Source organism: Phocoena phocoena, chromosome 15 (genome assembly GCF_963924675.1).
Source record: "Phocoena phocoena chromosome 15, mPhoPho1.1, whole genome shotgun sequence".
In the NCBI taxonomy this organism is placed as follows: Eukaryota; Metazoa; Chordata; class Mammalia; order Artiodactyla; family Phocoenidae; genus Phocoena; species Phocoena phocoena.
The window spans coordinates 55,104,192-55,121,863 of NC_089233.1; the positions used below are offsets into that span (position 1 = coordinate 55,104,192).

The 17,672-nt window shown below is 39.1% G+C and overlaps 1 protein-coding gene across 3 annotated transcripts in view; it reads right to left on the reverse strand.

The window, feature by feature from the left end:
- Window positions 1-489: 489 nt before the first annotated feature.
- The window catches only part of MCM8 (minichromosome maintenance 8 homologous recombination repair factor), a 35,993-nt gene continuing 18,810 nt past the window's right edge, over window positions 490-17,672 (reverse strand). The window contains exons 11-18 of one of the 3 annotated variants that reach the window (XM_065891984.1): window positions 16,598-16,738; window positions 14,407-14,548; window positions 10,209-10,404; window positions 8,242-8,461; window positions 7,751-7,960; window positions 6,801-6,877; window positions 2,233-2,422; window positions 490-920 (exon numbers count right to left, since the gene is read on the reverse strand). In XM_065891984.1, coding sequence (XP_065748056.1) covers window positions 828-920; window positions 2,233-2,422; window positions 6,801-6,877; window positions 7,751-7,960; window positions 8,242-8,461; window positions 10,209-10,404; window positions 14,407-14,548; window positions 16,598-16,738 — 1,269 coding nt within the window. In that variant the 3' untranslated portion in view covers window positions 490-827. The remainder of the gene's footprint in view (window positions 921-2,232; window positions 2,423-6,800; window positions 6,878-7,750; window positions 7,961-8,241; window positions 8,462-10,208; window positions 10,405-14,406; window positions 14,549-16,597; window positions 16,739-17,672) is intronic. The other 2 variants (XM_065891983.1, XM_065891985.1) reach the window with 2 other exon arrangements.

The following is a 17,672-nucleotide window of genomic DNA, read 5'->3' on the forward strand; positions in this document are numbered from 1 at the left end:
AAAATATTAGCCTCGCACAGCTATTTATTTAAAAATTTTTTCAGTAGCTAAGATGTTAAGCTTAGTATGTCAATATATGGATGGAAACTAGACTTTTGGTGAGCTTGCAGTAGTATATACAGAAGTCTAATTGTAATATTGTATACATGAGACTTATATAATGTTATAAACCAAAGTCAAAAAAAAGTCAATATAAAAATTTCCAAATTATGGGCTTCCCTGGTGCCGCAGTGGTTGAGAGTCCACCTGTCGATGCAGAGGACACGAGTTTGTGCCCTGGTCTGGGAAGATCCCATATGCCGCGGAGCGGCTGGGCCCGTAAGCCATGGCCGCTAAGCCTGTGCGTCCGGAGCCTGTGCTCCGCAACGGGAGAGGCCACAACAGTGAGAGGCCCGCGTACTGCAGGAAAAAAAAAAAAAAATTTCCAAATTTTTTGGGAATTGAAAGTTGGTTTCAATTTATTTCTAAAAGATATTCAATTTTGTGTGTCAGAACTATTTAAACATTTAAATGTAACTTTGTAAATGCTTACCCAGATGCACATGTGATATGCAAGACTATGAAATATTTATAAGAATGAAAGACAGGTCAAAAATAAAACTATAAATAATTTCTAATTACATCATTTAGATAAAATATAAACAATTTATTTTTAGCCTTTTGGAGAAGTAAAAAATTAACACATGACTTTATCACTTCTTAAATTAGCTCAACACTCTTTTCCTATTACATTACTTTTGGGATGTCATTTTTCAGATAACACTTTTTTTTTTTTTTGGTGCATATTCTTCATAATAAACCCAGGAGGGCCTGGCTTGGTAGCTCTTTTACATAGTTTGAAGCTGGTAAACCTTTGGGCCTTTTTTCAAGAGGTAACCTTGGTCATTTAGTGATCCAATAAAACTTTCGAAATCAGCTACCTGGAAGAAAGTATCAAAAGAGTTATTAGCTCATTAAGTAATATACAAAAATATGATTTTTAAAATGAATCTCTCAAACAGTAATATACAATTGTCAAGTTTCTTATGCAAATAAAATTATTTGTACTTCTTACAGAAAAAACTGCCTACATATAAACCTTGGATTCTATAATGCCTAGCTAGTCAAAAATAACTCCAGTGGGGCTTCCCTAGTGGTGCAGTGGTTAAGAATCTGCCTGCTAATGCAGGGGACACGGGTTTGAGCCCTGATCTGGGAGGATCCCACATGTTGCAGAGCAACTAGGCCCGTGAGCCACAACTACTGAGCCTGCGCATCTGGAGCCTGTGCTCCGCAACAATAGAGGCCGCGATAGTGAGAGGCCCGCGCACCGCGATGAAGAGTGGCCCCGGCTTGCCACAACTAGGGAAAGCCCTCGCACAGAAACGAAGACCCAACACAGCCAAAATAAATTAATTAATTAATAAACTCCTACCCCCAACATCTTCTTTTTTTTTTTTTTTTTTTTTTTTTGGTGGTACGTGGGCCTCTCACTGTTGTGGCCTCTCCTGTTGCGGAGCACAGGCTCCAGACGCGCAGGCTCAGCGGCCATGGCTCACGGGCCCAGCCGCTCCACAGCATGTGGGATCTTCCTGGACCGGGGCACGAATCCGTGTCCCCTGCATTGGCAGGCGGACCCTCAACCACTGCACCACCAGGGAAGCCCCCCAACATCTTCTTAAAAAAAAAAAAAAAAAAGGATTACAGGCTGTACATTTAAAAATAAATAACTCCAGTTTGCAGAAAATCTTTTATATCTGTTTTAGCTTAGCTTCAAAACAAAAATTAGACTAACTTTTGAAATTGAGTGAGCAATTTTCTGTATAAACTGTTTTACATGTTTAAAGTGCTATTACACCTATTTTCACTAAAACTTTTAAGTAGGTAAAGCAGGTGGAATCATGTCCATTTAACAAATGAGAAAACTGAGGTTCAACAATTTATAAGGATGATGACTTGCCCACAGGGATTGCCAGGAAAACATGGAAACTGAGTCTTGCTATGATGTTTTCCCCTATCAAGACGTTGAAAACTCTTTAGTAGGTATGAATTTTAGATAAAAACTGTTTTTCTGAAGCTCTAAGCAGCTAATTTTATATCTTAAAGAAAACAAGCCTGTATTTTTAAGTACTCCAAAGACACCTATTCTGTTCTTTTAATCCAAATCTTTTGATATTTAAATATTCTATTATATTAATAAAGGCCTCCTGAAATTATTATAAAAAGATTTACTAATTATTTGGTTTATCATACCTGAATGTTTAGCTCTTTGGCAATCTGCCGAAGTTGATGAAATTGAAATAAATTATTGTAAGTTCTTTCAGCAATGTTGTTGAGAGCGGAAATAAATCTTTTTGCTGTTGACCTGTTGCTCATTCCAGAACCATGCTGGGATCGTTCAAAATCTAGGTTCCCAAATTCATCAGAGTAAGTTCCTAACATGCTTATGGGAAGGAAGAAAAACAAAGTTACCCAGTGTGGCACAGCTAAAGAAATTTTTGTCCCAGGCCTCCAGGTTATAAGAAGAAAATTATGGGGCTTCCCTGGTGGCGCAGTGGTTGAGAGTTCGCCTGCCGATGCAAGGGTCACGGGTTCGTGCCCCAATCCGGGAAGATCCCACATGCCGCAGAGTGGCTGGGCCCATGAGCCATGGCCGCTGAGCCTGCGCGTCCAGAGCCTGTGCCCCACAACGGGAGAGGCCACAACAGTGAGAGGCCCGCGTACCGCAAAAACAAACAAACAAAAAAATTGTGGAAGTAGCCCTGAGGCTCACGTAACAGAGATTTAAACATGTGTATTTATTGAGTGGCCACTGTGTAATTCACTATGTATTAACAGTTTGGGGATAAAAATATTTTGGACAGTTACCACTTTTAAGAAACTCCCTATATTTGCAAAGAGAAATGCATAAAAATACAAAGTTGATAGGCTACAATATAAATACCTGGAACATTCTTTTTTTTTTTTTTTGCGGTACGCGGGCCTCTCACTGTTGTGGCTTCTCCAGTTGTGGAGCACAGGCTCCGGACGCGCAGGCTCAGCGGCCATGGCTCACGGGCCCAGCCGCTCTGCGGTATGTGGGATACTCCCGGACCGGGGCACAAACCCATGTCCCCTGCATCGGCAGGAGGACTCTCAACCACTGCGCCACCAGGGAAGCCCTGGAACATTCTTTTTGATTCATGAAAAAAGAAATTCTAAACATACTAAATTTAGGCTTCACTTGGTAAAGATGTGTTCCAGCTCCTAGTGCAGCATCTGGCAAATAAAAGGTGTTGAAAATACTCTGGATAATGAACTAGAAAGGTTCTGCTGAGTTGCAGTAGTGATAGATATTAAAGGATATGCCTATTACTCCAGCTCTCTGCTGCTTTCCTCCTATTTTCACAGTATCATCAAGGAAAGAAATATGTACTTGACAGTAAATTTTAGTCAGAAGTCTGAAAGTACTGGTTAGACATACAATTAGCCAGCCCTGTTGCTGATTCCCTGCCTGAATTCTCTGCCTATAAATGAGACATATGTAGTCTCACAGCCAGGCTAATAGGCAAAGATGTTATTTAATCAGGAATTAATTAGTCAAATATACTATTGGTCACTTCCGAGGCAGTAGGCTTATCGTGGTGAACAAAATAGGTGCAATCCCTGCCTTTAAGGAGCTCACAGGAATGAGTTTAAAGGGTTACTAAAAACACAGCTTCATTTTGTTCCCTGAATAGATAGGAGCCCACATGAAAGAGAATGAACTGTACAAATAGGAATATGAGTCATCCAAGATTGTAATAATTGATAAAACAATTTGATGAATGTGTGTTTCCCCTAGATATATAGTATAATCTTATTTATGATTAACTACTTTACCATATAATTTACCATATACTTATTTCTCATAAAACAGTTATCACAAATGCTTTAGGCTACTATATTAATTATAATAGCTAATATTTACCTTAATTATATTTATTTACCATGTGCTATTCTACTTAGTCCTTCCAGCAACCCTATGACTTAGGGACTATTCTTATTCCCATTTTATAGATGAAGAAACAAAGCCTTGGAAGGTTAAGTGACTTGCCAAAGTTACACAGCTAATGAGTGGCATATCTGTGATTTGAAGAAGAGTATGTAAAATATGAGTTACTTTCCTCAAATAGAAAAAACTCTCACAATGATCTCTTAACCTTTGAAGGTGGCTCTGTTCTCTTCTGCTTCCTAGTTTATTTCCAATTTTAAGAGAAAGCTTATGTGAACTGTTGCCTATAAATATGTGGTTTTTATAGCTATGTGCTCTGATAATTGTGATGTATTGTCACAGTTTAGATTTTTCTTATTTAGGCTTCTGCTTCCCAGTTAAAATGTAATTTTACAGGTTCCAAACCACGTTAAGGGCAAACATTCAAAAGTTGAGGAGACAGAAACTCTGAAATGGGGACTTCCCTGGTGGTCTAGGGGTTAAGACTCTATGCTTCCACTGCAGGCGGCACATGTTCCATCCCTGGTCAGGGAACTAAGATCCCACATGCCACACAGTGCAGCCAAAAAACAAAACAAAAACAAAAGAAACTCTCAAATGGAAGATTTAATGAATGAAAAATGATTACTAAGATCAACCTTACCATTAATGCAGTACATTTACTGAGGGCCTACTGTGTGCTAGGCATCAGTCTGGGCCCTGGGAGTACATGGTAAATGCGACAGATAAGGTCCCTTCTCTCAGAGTTTAGACTGAGAACAGAAAGCATGTTAAGTATCACAAAGCCGATAATTCACGATCTAGTCTCAACGTGTTTAACTGGGTCTTGATCTCTACCATGGAAATAATGCCAGGTAACTCCAATCATTTGGAATCAAACTAGACTCTTTTTTCCCTGAAAATTTTTATAAAAGTTAATAAACACTCAAGCAATTCAGGGAAACAAACTGGAAATCTCATGTGGGTGCTATTTACACTTAATAATGAGAACTCTTTTTTCAGGAGCCCTGAAGAAAACTAACAGCCTGATGCTAATTCAGTTTTACCAGCAAGGCAACTTTGAGAAGTAGAAACAAATACAAGTTCCACAAGGAAAAGCACATGTAAATACTGTCTGACATGAGTATTCAGACATGCATAACTATTCATAAATGAGCACTGTAGTATTTTTATTGAAAAGGCAATTAGAACATAATATACCTTGCTTAAGTATAATGCTCAGATATGAGAACTAATCCATGTTGTCCACAGACCTGTGGATTTACTGTAGGGAAACACCAGATTGGCTGCTTGAGGCAAAGTTTGGGGTCTGAGGCCTTGGGAGAGTGACAAAGGGTAAAGCCTCAAAAACCAAATGCTACAGGTAAAGGAGAGTGGCTGGGGTAGTCTGACCCTTGATTTGCTTGACTGCCAACAGTCTATGAAGTAGAAGCACATGACACTCTTCAGTAGAGCCAGGCACCAGAAAACCCAAAGAAAGGGCGAGAGAGCATTAAAAAGAAAAGAAAACCAGGAGCGGCAATCTTGGCTCCACTCCCAAAGGTGAAGCACTTAAGGGTACGATGCACAGAAAGAGAAAGATACACATACTCAAGATTGTGAGCAAAGAGGCAGCTTCTTGTCATTAAACAAGAAGTCCCTGTTGTTGGTGCTTGTTTTCAATTAGGAAAAAATTTTAGAATCCAAGATTTCTAGAATTTTGGTTGGGTTCAGTGACTTACTTTCCTAGTGAAAAAAGGATCTCTATTAGGACTCTCAGTTTCTTATTGGTCTCGTCTCCCAGGAAGTTAGGCCTACTAGAAGTCAGGCAGGCAGCTGGTTTTTGTGGCCATTCCTTTACTTCATATGCTGGTACACTGAGCCCTGGCAGCATGTTGTATGAGAAAGTCTAGTAATTCCTATCTGTTTGCTTATAAATGATCAACTGGAGGGTCTCCAGCACAATGAAGCCAGCCTGGTAAAATTTTCACCTACAAGACCCCTCGAACCCTAGTAGTGAGTCACGTAAAAGAGAAAATTGATGGTTCAAGTGCTGTGTGATGCTAAACCAGTAAGATATTAAGATATAGAGGGTAATATGTTAGGAATTGGTCGAAAGCATTGGTAGTCATTAATTGTTAATAATTTTGTTCATTATGAGGCAGTTAGTTACTCTGGGGCCAGCAATAAAAAATTATAAGCTGTCAATTCTTTTTTTTTTTTTTTAGCCACACCACACAACATGTGGGATCTTAGTTCCCTGACCAGGAATGGAACCTGCGCCCCCTGCATTGGCAGCTGTCTTAACCACTGGACTACCAGGGAAGTCTCCAGAGAGGAGATCTTTAAAGTTGTCATCACAAGAAAATAAACTGTAACTGTGCAGTGATGAACGTTACCTAGACTTACTGTGGTGATCATTTTGATATACGTATATCACATATATATATAATATCATTATGTTGTACACCTGAAACTAATAATGGTATATGTTAATTATATCTCAATTGAAAAACAAAGGTACAGAACAGAGTAAGTTATATGCTATTTACAAGAAAGTAATGGGTGTCCTGGTAAAGAGGAAGGGTGGATGGTAAACAGGATGGAGGCAAGCCTTCTCAAAGTATGTTTCTGAATTGATTTTAGAACTATGTGAATGTATTACCCATTCAAAAAAACCCTTTTTTTAAATGTAAAGATTATTTCCATGGGAATATTTTAAACCAGTAAAGTACAATTTGTTCTGAGGAAAATAAGTGATCAAATGGGCTAAATAAAAATAATATTGCTTGTCCCAGTTAAATATATAATTTGAGATGGAAAGATGACTGGCATTTCACTTAAAACAGCATTTAAAATGTAATCTTACCTATATTTCATAATTTCAACTATGTCCTCAGCATCTTCTTTGGTTGCTTCCTCTCTCAATTCCAACCTTGCTCGTGCCTTTGAAAGAAAACAACCATCTTCAGATAACAAAAGATAAATATATTTAACATTGATTGAGCAGGTATAGTATGTCTAAGTTTATTTCATTTATTCATTTTACACAAAACTTTTTTGGGAAGAGGGGCTGTAGTATGAAAAGTCACAATTTTAAAAAATTATCTGAAAGCTTGAGTATGAAAATTATCACTCATTTTAAAATCTATTGTTATCTACTAAAATAGATTTTAGTAGATAAAAATTTTTTGAACATCTTTCTGAATGCTCATTCTAGAAGATCTGATTATGAAATAGACTTGCCTTGAACTTTCAGGAAATCATGCCTAACTAATTTGTTAAAACAACAAAGATGAGTTACTCAGATTCTAGGAGCAAAAAAGCTCAAACTCTGATCCAGCTAATTTTAACTGCCAGAGTTCTCTTAGCATTCCATAATTGTGAATAGATGTTACTGCCGTTAGAAAAACAGGCACTTAAAAAAAAAAAAAAAAAGAAAAACAGGCACTTACAGACCTGTTGTATATAAAATCAAATACTTCTAAGATATTTGACACATTCCATGTTCCCATATGCTCACTTTTGAATCCCCAAATCCTTAGTTAACCTAAGCAATCTTCAAACTTCAAGAGTCTCCTAAGTGTCATTAAAGGAAAAAAAAAACCCATTGCATAAGTAACTGGTCCTGCTTCGAAAAAAGTGGTTAAACTTTGATTGTTAAGTATATGACAACGCTTTTAAAAAAAATGTATCCACCCATTTCTAATGTCTCTCAGTAGGAAGAAAAGCAAATCATTACACAGAAAATTGAGAGAAATCTTATTACCCTCTACTCCCTTTTTAAGCCAAAAGAATGTGAACTTAAAATCAACGAACCTCTGTTAGACGAATCAAAGATTCCAGCTGCCTAGTAGTGATTGGTGAGCTATTTAACCGCTGGCTCTGTTTGCGGAGCTCAAGGTAAAAACCCTGAAGAATTTGAGTAGCTTCTGTGGATAGCCTTGGAGAGACATACTGCCGAGCATAACCAATGTACTTTCTCAATAGCTGGTGGGGAATTGGATCTATTGTTTCTCCAGGAACCACCTAAAGAATGATAAAAAGGCCCAAGATTACAAAGATAAGTAGCAAATAAAATCTTTCTGCTAAAATAACTTGTTTAGATAAATAGACCAAATAAGCCAAACACTGTAGTTCTAGCTCTCAGTCTAGTTGACTCAGATTATTTCAACTGAACTTATAAACTCTAGTATTATAATATAAAAGGTATTTGCTATGAAAGTTTACATACTACTGCTCTACAACAGCAACACACTGAACTCTGACATTCAAACAAAACTGAACTGAATGATTAAGAAGAAGCATACCTTTAGTCTTTCTGATAGTGGTTTATCAGAAACCACTTCAAGTATAGAAGTATTTGAATCTTGACTATTCATACGAGCTACTGTGGCACTGCTAACAGCTCTCTGCTTTCCAGCCCTTATTGCAATCACATGTTCAGAGAGTAAATGATCATGATCCTCATTTGGGGTGTCTAACAGGATAAAGACTAAATCAAATCTGGATAGTAGGGCACTCCCCATTCTAAAGGTGTGAAAGAAAGAAGAAACAGTGATCGGAATTAAAACAAACAGAAAACCTAGAAAACTGTTTACTCACTTGCTTACTAATCAAGTTCCAGGTAGAACTTAAAAAAAAGAAAATGAAGTTTTAGGTTAAAGAAACAAGCAATAGCTTCTGGATTCAATATACCCACCAACTCCAGAGACACACCAGGTCACATGTGCACAGCCTTATATGTACCTACATCGGTATGTTGAGGACGCAGTCTTTTCTCACACCAGCTAAACCACTAAATTCTTCTCTATGTTCTATATCACTCCCTATGATTTAGGACCATTGAACTTGTAAGCTAGAATGCTACATGATACATCGAAGGTTATCTGGATGAGTAGTTCTTAATCTTTTATATTTCCTGTCTCACCAAAACACTGAGTCTCTCAAAGTACCTATGCCCATTTAGAAGCAAAAATACCACTTTTTCTTAAAGGGGCATTTATATGTCTATTAATCATTATAGTAAAAGTGCTATGTTTTGCTTAGTCATTTCTAAATTTACCAACCAGATAACTCCTTTATTTGAGACCAACAAACTGAAATCCAGAGAGGTTAAAGAATTGGACCAACATCCTAGTGGTACCACTAAAAAACAGAATCCAAGTTCCCTGGATCCTTGTTCAATAAGATCTTTCTGATCTTTCCAATTACAGGACTTGGTCATTTTATTAAGAAACACTAACAGACGGCTTTTTTGGTGGTAGTACAGAAATACCCAGGATCTAAAAGTACAATTGTGTTTTTTACTATGTACCATTCCTACAATAAGAGTATTTATTATTAAATATTAGAAAATTAGCTTTTTGTTTCCCACTAGAATTTAAAGTTCCAATTTTTTACATGAGGCATCTTTTTGTCTTTTTCTCACTTATGCATCACTTGAGGCTATTTTCCCCTCCCCATACATTTTGTCCAACCTGTACAGAACAAGAGAAAGCATACACACACCCAGATATAAACATTGGTTTTGGAAAAAAGTGGGATGCACATATACAGATAAGTGTGTAATGTGCTCCTGTCACTTAACCATAAAGCACAGATATGTTCCCCTATCACAGTACATACAAAGCTACCTTCATTCTCCTAATTGCTACTTTCCACAGTACAGTCTTATTATCTAGTTCAAGCACTTCCCTACCGATGGGGGCACTTCAAGTTATTTCCAATCTTTGGCGTGATAAACAATGCCGTAAGACCCACCCTGTCAACATATCTTTGTGCACTCTTGTGCCTATTTCTGTGAGTATAATTCCTAAAAGAATTGGCTGGAACAAACAGAATATATTTAAAATAGTGATAAACATGTCAAGCTGTCCTTCAAAATGCTAAACTATGTATGTGAGAACCCATTTCGCCACCCCATTGCCAATAATGATTAATACTTAAAGTATCTGCCAATCTGGTAGATGTCAATAGCACTTCATTGTTTTATTCTTTTATTTTATTTTGGGCTTGCCATGTGGCATGCAGGATCTTAGTTCCCTGATAAGGGATCGAACCCGTGCCCCCTGCATTGGGAGCGTGGAGTCTTAACCATTGGACTGCCAGGGAGGTCCCAGCACTTCACTGTTTTAACGTGCAGTGTTCTAATACATTTTTGTCCATTTATTGGAAACTTGCAACTTCTGTGAACTCTCCATTTATGTCCTCAGTTATCTTCTTCATATCTATAGGCATTCAATATATTGAAGTATAAATATTTGAAGAGGCTTACTTTAAATTCTCAGAAACTGTTTTGGCTTTATTGTAGTGTCCTCCTACTGGATTGGCAGCAGCAATAATGGAAGTTCTTGCAGGAAGGCTGCAAACTACGCCAGCCTTAGCGAGACTAATACATTGCTGTTCCATGGCTTCTAACAAGGCTTGATGTTGATTCCCCATCTTATCAAATTCATCTATTCCACAGATACCTACAACCACAGTAAAATAATTCAGACAAAATATATTCCTTTCGTCAAGTTTCAAACCTGACAAGATAGAAATTATTCCACAATAATTCATATTTCCATTAGTTTCCAAAAGTTAAGATTATAAAATGTCATACAGTACAAACTTTGTGCTTGTTTTATAGCAAATAAAATATTTATCTTATTTAACTGTTATATAATATTTAGCCATTTAGCATTTTCCTTGGGCAAGTCACCATGTGGTGAGGGTTACAAAAATGAAGATATGAGAGTGACCCTCAAAAAGCTTAAAGGCTTAAATTTGAACAGCTAAGATATATATACACATTTAAGATAGCATATTTTAACAACTATAATATATACGCATAATCATATGAATTTTCTGGGGGTGGGGTGGAGTTAAAAGAGGAAGGAGAATCTGGAAAGGTTTCAAGAAAAAGGTGCTATTTGAGCTGGGTCCTTTGGGAACAGTGGACAGCATGATTTGGGAAGGCACACAAAGCCTCTAAAGTCAGAATCTGTCTAGAGTGCAGTTCTCAGCAATGCCAGGTGTTGACTGTACAACTGTAGAGTTAACTGTACACTTAACCTCTTTAAACACCATATGAAGACCCACCACTGAACGGGGAGGAGCGGCAGTAAGGAGTATCAGTTTTTAGATTCTACCTATAAGTGATCATATGATAAGTCTCCTTCTCTGTCTGACTTATGTCACTTAGTATGATCGTACCTAGGTCCATTCTAGACAAAACTTTTTTTTTTTTTTTTTTTGCGGTACGCGGGCCTGTCACTGTTGTGGCCTCTCCCGTTGCAGAGCACAGGCTCCGGACGCGCAGGCTCCGCGGCATGTGGAATCCTCCCGGACCAGGGCACGAACCCGTGTCCCCTGCATCGGCAGGCGGACTCTCAACCACTGCGCCACCAGGGAAGCCCGATAAAACATTTTATGTGCCAGGTGTATTACGTCTAAACCACAGGTTTCTGGAGGCCCTCTAACATTACCTTGTAATATTTTTCCTCTGCTTCTCCCCATACCATGAGCAATTTGGTGGTCATGTCCTGAGGGCTTTGCTATGGTTAAATGTCTCTATATCTACTTTATGATCAGTAGGTCCAGGACTCTCTGGAATTGATGGTATTATTGGAAATTCTCAAGATTACTAGTACAGTTCCTCAGAGGTGTGGACAGGGTAGGAACAAAGTCAGGCTACCTCTTTGCCACTTTTCAAAGTTTAACGCAGGAGCTGGCAAACTTTTCCTATAAACGGGCAGGTGAAATTTTTTATGTTTTGTGGGCCACATATAGTCTGTCACATATTCTTGGGTTTTTGTTTGTCCTTTACAATCCTTTAAAATAGCTTGTGGACTACACTAAAATAGGCTGAAGGGTGGGTTGACTTGTGGACTAAACTTTGCCAACCCCTGGTTTTAAAGCATAAAGTTTAAGCTGTGAAAATTTTACTCTTTTTCTTGTTTGGCTACAATTGGTATATCTTGTTGCTTTTTTTTCAAACAACTTTTTGGTCATTTCATTAGATATTGAAGAAGGGAAATATTATAAAACAGCTCTATTTCTCGTTTTCTCCCCTGAAAGTCTTCTGTAAAGATTTTAGTAGGATCCTATTTTTTAGTAGGATTCTATTTGTTTCTAGAATCTGGTCTCGGCTAATATTCTTTTGTATTTTAACAGTGATATTTTTACCATCATAGTGCTTGGCTCATCTACATAGATTTGAAAGAGAAGGCCATTGGCTTTTTTTTTTTTTTTTTACTTTATTTATTTTATTATTTTTGGCTGCGTTGGGTCTTCATTGCTGCATGCAGGCTTTTCTCTGGTTGCAGCAAGCGAGGGCTACTCTTCGTTGCAGTTCACGGGCTTCTCATTGCAGTGGCTTCTCTTGTTGCAGAGCACAGGCTCTAGGAGCACAGGCTTCAGTAGTTGTGGCTCGCAGGCTCTAGAGCACAGGCTCAGTAGTTGTGGTGCACGGGCTTAGTTGCTCCACGGCATGTGGGATCTTCCTGGACCAGGGCTCGAAGCCGTGTCCCCTGCATTGGCAGGCGGATTCTTAACCACTGCGCCACCAGGGAAGCCCCGGCCATGGACTTTTAACACTGTGCATCTTAAATCACATTAGCTATCTGCACAGCTAAATCCTGTATCACCTTCAACTTCTATTTAATGGAAAGTCTGACAGCTTAATAATGAGTAACCTCTTCCTATTTATTATTTTCTTCACCTGGTAACCTAGCAAAAATACTGTCACTTCTAATGAGCTATATAATAACCAGATATATGTTTGTTGAATTTATGCATTCATCAAATATTTACTGAATGCTTTTTATATATCAATACTATGTTCTAGGCATGCGGGATATAGCACTGCGAAGACAATATTCTCTGTCCTTGTGAAGGTTACATTCTATTCAGTGTTGGGAGGAAGACAATTAAAAAAGTAGACCATATGGTATATTAGAAGGTAAGAAATGCTCTGGAAAGAAAGGTAGAGTAGGGTAGGAGAACAGGTCTGCTGGTGGTGGTGGTGGTGGGGGTGGTTACAGTGTAAAATGTGGTGTTAAGGGAAGGCCTCACTGGGGTCAGGACTTCTGAACAAAAATTTGAAGGAGGAAAGGAAATAAGCCTTGCAGACTATCTATCTGGAGTGAGAAGGTTCCAAAGTACAAAGGCTGCGATGCAGGAATGTGATGTGCCTGGAGTGCTGATCGTATTCAAGGTATAGCAAGGGGGCCAGTGTAGCTGGGGAAGAGGAAACAAGAGGAAAGTAGCAGGTAATGAGGCAAAAGAGGTGATTAAAGGGTGCCTGGGCCACTATCAAACCTGGGCTTTCACTGTGTGAGATGGGAAGGCACCGGAGGGTTTTGAATAGAAGAATAATGTGATCTAAGTTTTAATGGGATTGCTCTGCCTTATTAAAAACAATAGGAAGGGCAAAGGTGGTCACAGGTATGCCAACTAGGAGATCACAGTAATAATCCATGTGAGAGATGATGGCGTCTTGGATTGGGGTAGCAGCAGTGGAGAGGTGGTTGGATACTGGTTATATCTGGAAGGTAGAGCCAACAAGATTTGCTGACAGACTGGATGTGAGGTATGAGAAAAAGTCAAGAATGTCTTCACGTTTTCTGATATGAGCAAATAAAAGGATGGAAGTGTCATTTACTAAGATGGGAAACACTGTAAGAAGAATAGGTTGAAAGGGAAGATCAAGATTTTGGTTTTGGACACGCTAAGTTTGAGAAAGCTGTAGAGATACTGCATAGGCAAGGGGAAATATGTGCCTGGAGTTCAAGGGGGAGGAAACATAAATTTGGAAAATTTCAGGATATATGTAGGTAAAGAGCTATGAAGCTAGATAAGATCATCAAGAAGGTAAGTACAGACTGAGAAGAAAATAGTACAAAAACTAAGTTATCCTGAGGAGCCAACCAGTTAAAACGTTGGGGAGACGAAGAACAAGTAAAGACTGAGACTGAACAGTGAATAAAAGTAAGAGGAAAACCAGAAGAGTGCAGTGTCCTTGAAACCAAGGAGATACAGTATTCACTGAGGCAGCAGTGATCAGCTGTGTCAAACATGGCTGACAGGTACTAGATTTAGAAATGTGATGTCACTGGCAAACTGGAAGGAATGAATGACCTCAGCTGGACTGGAACCTGGGCACTGCCTGATACATGCACAGGAATATGTTTTCCCAATAGGGTTAAAGCATCACAAAGAGAAATTTAGGTAGCAAAGGCCAACTGGCGATCTCTTCCTGCTGAGCCTTCCAACTAGATTTCTTATAAACTATCCATCATATCCTAAAAAAACAAACAAACAAAATGATGAGATGTGTATTTCTAGTTTTTCTGGCACTCATTCTCAACTCACTGGTTGGGACGGTGCTGTCCAAATGACTCTTGGAACAGACTGTAAAGAAATTAATTGAAAAGGAAAGGGCTTAAAAAAAAAAAGCCCCAAAATTATTATTTGCTTTGGCCTCTTACCTTGATCACCAAGTACCAGGGCACCAGCTTCCAAAGCAAAATCTCCAGAGGAACTATCTTTTGAAAGAGTTACAGTCAAACCAGAGGTGGTTGTGGTATTACCACAAACATACACGCCACGTGGAGCAACACTGCACACTGCCTAATGAAACAAAGAGTTTAAGAGAATCAACCAAAGTAAAAGGGAAATAATAGCTATAGTAGTTGCTCACAAATATTAGCTATATGCCAGGTATTCTTCTAAGAGCTTTACTGTACAATCTTCACCACCACAGTAAGACGAAGGTAACACTCCTATTACTGATGTAGAAACTAAGGTCTGAAGAGAGTAACTTACACAGCTATGAAGGTGTGAAGTCAGGATTCAATCAAACCCAGGCAGCCTGATTCTGAAGTCTGTGGTCATGTGAATACTCTACACAATTCCATTTTATGCTTCATTTTCAAGTTCAAGTAGCAAAAATGTAAGTACTAAGTTTAGTTTCAGAGACTCCAATGCTTCTTTAAACATCAGGTAATAAAATGGCTCAACAGTGCTCACCTTCTGAGTAAATAAGATATGGCACGACAGAAAAGTAGTTAAATGACACAACAGCTAAAAGTATGGATCTCTGGAGTCAGACAGACCTGTTTAAATCCTGGCTCTACCATGCATCTACTGGTGGTGCTGCTCTTGAACCTCTCGGAGCCTCAGCTTCCTTATATTTTATCACATACTGCCTTGAGGAATAAATGAGATCGTATATGCAAGGCACTTAACCTGGTACCTGGCATACAATACATGCCCCGTGCAAGGCTGCTGTACATAGCTGTGCACCCCACAACCTTAGGAGACAGCACTTACACTGCTATCTATGTCAATAGTGCGCTATGGACTTGCGTAGCATACAACCCAAGTGATGCTTTGGTGCCTAGCTAAATAAATGGTAGCTATCATTATTTTTGTTACTTGTAATTCCTTAGTTGTTAGTTTGAGAGTATGATGGCTTGCTAATGGTCAAAGGAAAACATAATTTAAAAATATAAACAACTCATAACTGTTAGTGTTAGCCTAATTTTTAAAAACCTTGGCTTAGTGGGGCTAGCAGACTTACATGCAATTCAGATCCTCACATGCACTTTTACATGCATATTCCACCTAAGTATATACTGTTTTCATTTTTACTATCAACTCTGTTTCAGCTATAACTGGGTACTCTATGCCTCAGTTGTCAGGCTTATAGCATGTGTTCGGAACAGAATTAAAAAAAAAAAGTTGACCCAATTGGCCAAAATGAACAAAACTAGGAAACACAGGATTAAATAAATATCAGATTAGGAATTAAAATGATAACTGATTTAACACTCAGCCATAGGGAATAAATAATGACTCTGACATGAAGGACAGTAGGTTTATAATACAATGAGATCAAGAGTTTTCAATCCTGGCTGCACTTCAGAATCACCTGTGTTTATAAACATGCAGATGCTAGGACCCTAACCCGGAGATTCTTAATTCTTAATACCGGGGACGGCCACGGTATTTTCGAAAATCTCCAAAGGTGATAGTGATATGCATTGCTGGCTTACCAGGTGTCACTCCAAGGAAACCAGAAGCACTCCAACCAGCTGCATTTTCTAGGGCCAGCATAAGCCCTGGAGGGGAGAACTACCAGGCTCTGATTGGCACAGCCAAAATCATCTTGGGGACCAACAACAGACTGGTCATAGAAGTTTCCTTGTTTTAGACTCAGAAAGAAGCAGTGGAGATGGATAGGACAGATCTCTTACCTTTATCAGACTATTCTTAAAGCCCAATACAGTGTTTATGTAGCTGTATGAAGAGATAACGGGTTACCCTGCTTTACTTTCTTGAACTATTCTTTTCATAGGTGAGGTCACAACAACAAAGACTAGCAAAGCAACGCTGGATACAAAAAAGGGGGTTAGGGAAATGGTTAATATTTCACAATAGTTGACATCTTAACAGAGCAGCATGCTTGTGCAGCCTGAGTGACAGGAGACTGGCTCAATTTGAAAGGATGGCCAGATACAAGTTATATATTATTCACACAAACCCCAACTCACTCACACTACCTGACAAATAATACCCTCTGGAACACAAACACTGTATGTTTTAAGAAAATTCACTTGTGAATTAGTCATGCATTTTATAAGCAAAAGGTCAAATACTAAATGTCTGATTTCCTACCTGTAGCATCTGACTCTTTCCCAAGCCTGGGTCTCCAACAACAAGGACATGTGGGTCTCCTCGAATTGGAATTCTGTTTTTGTCATCTGCATATTTCTGGCTTCCTCCAAAGAGTGCTAACGCCAAACCTGCTTTAACAAGCTCAGATGTGAAAGAAGAGAGAGAAAAAACAAGTGAGAAAAACATAAAGATGACTAGCAAAAGGAGTGCTCCTCCGATGTTTACATTTGTGTGTGGATTCTTTTTTTTTAAAGCATGATTGAACTTTGTTTTTTTTTCTTTTCCTAAGAAAAGTAAGTCTAAAAATATAAACTTCTTTAATGTAAATGATTAAAAAGCTTAGGGCTTCCCTGGTGGCGCAGTGGTTGAGAGACCGCCTGCCGATGCAGGGGACATGGGTTCGTGCCCCGATCCAGGAAGGTCCCACATGCCGTGGAGCGGCAGGGCCCATGAGCCATGGCCGCTGAGCCTGCGCGTCCGGAGCCTGTGCTCCGCAACGGGAGAGGCCACAATGGTGAGAGGCCCGCGTACCGCAAAACAAAAACAAAAACAATAAAAAGCCTAAATTAGAAAGCATATAAAATCAGGTATCTTAAAAGTCACTGAGTGAAGACCTACCTTGCCAGGCATTGAATCCATTCCACAAAACTGAGAAATCTTTGTTAATTTCTGCTTTAACATTTACAGTGTCCAGAGTCACTTTAAAAAAAGATCATTCCTATTGACTCTAATTGGTAAGCAGCTCTGTCTTACAAGGGACTGTAGTTTATCTTTCATATCATCCATTTATGGAGAATAACGATTCATATTAAAATATGAGGGACCTCCTTGGTGGCGCAGTGGTTAAGAATCCACCTGCCAATGCAGGGGACACAGGTTTGACCCCTGGTCCAGGAAGATCCCACATGCTACGGAGCAACTAAGCGTGTGCGCCACAACTACTGAGCCTGCATTCCAGAGCCTGCAAGCAACAACTACTGAGCCCACACGCCACAACTACTGAAGTCCGCGCACCTAGAGCCCACACTCTGCAACAGGAGAAGCCACCGCAATGAGAAGCCCACGCATGGCAACG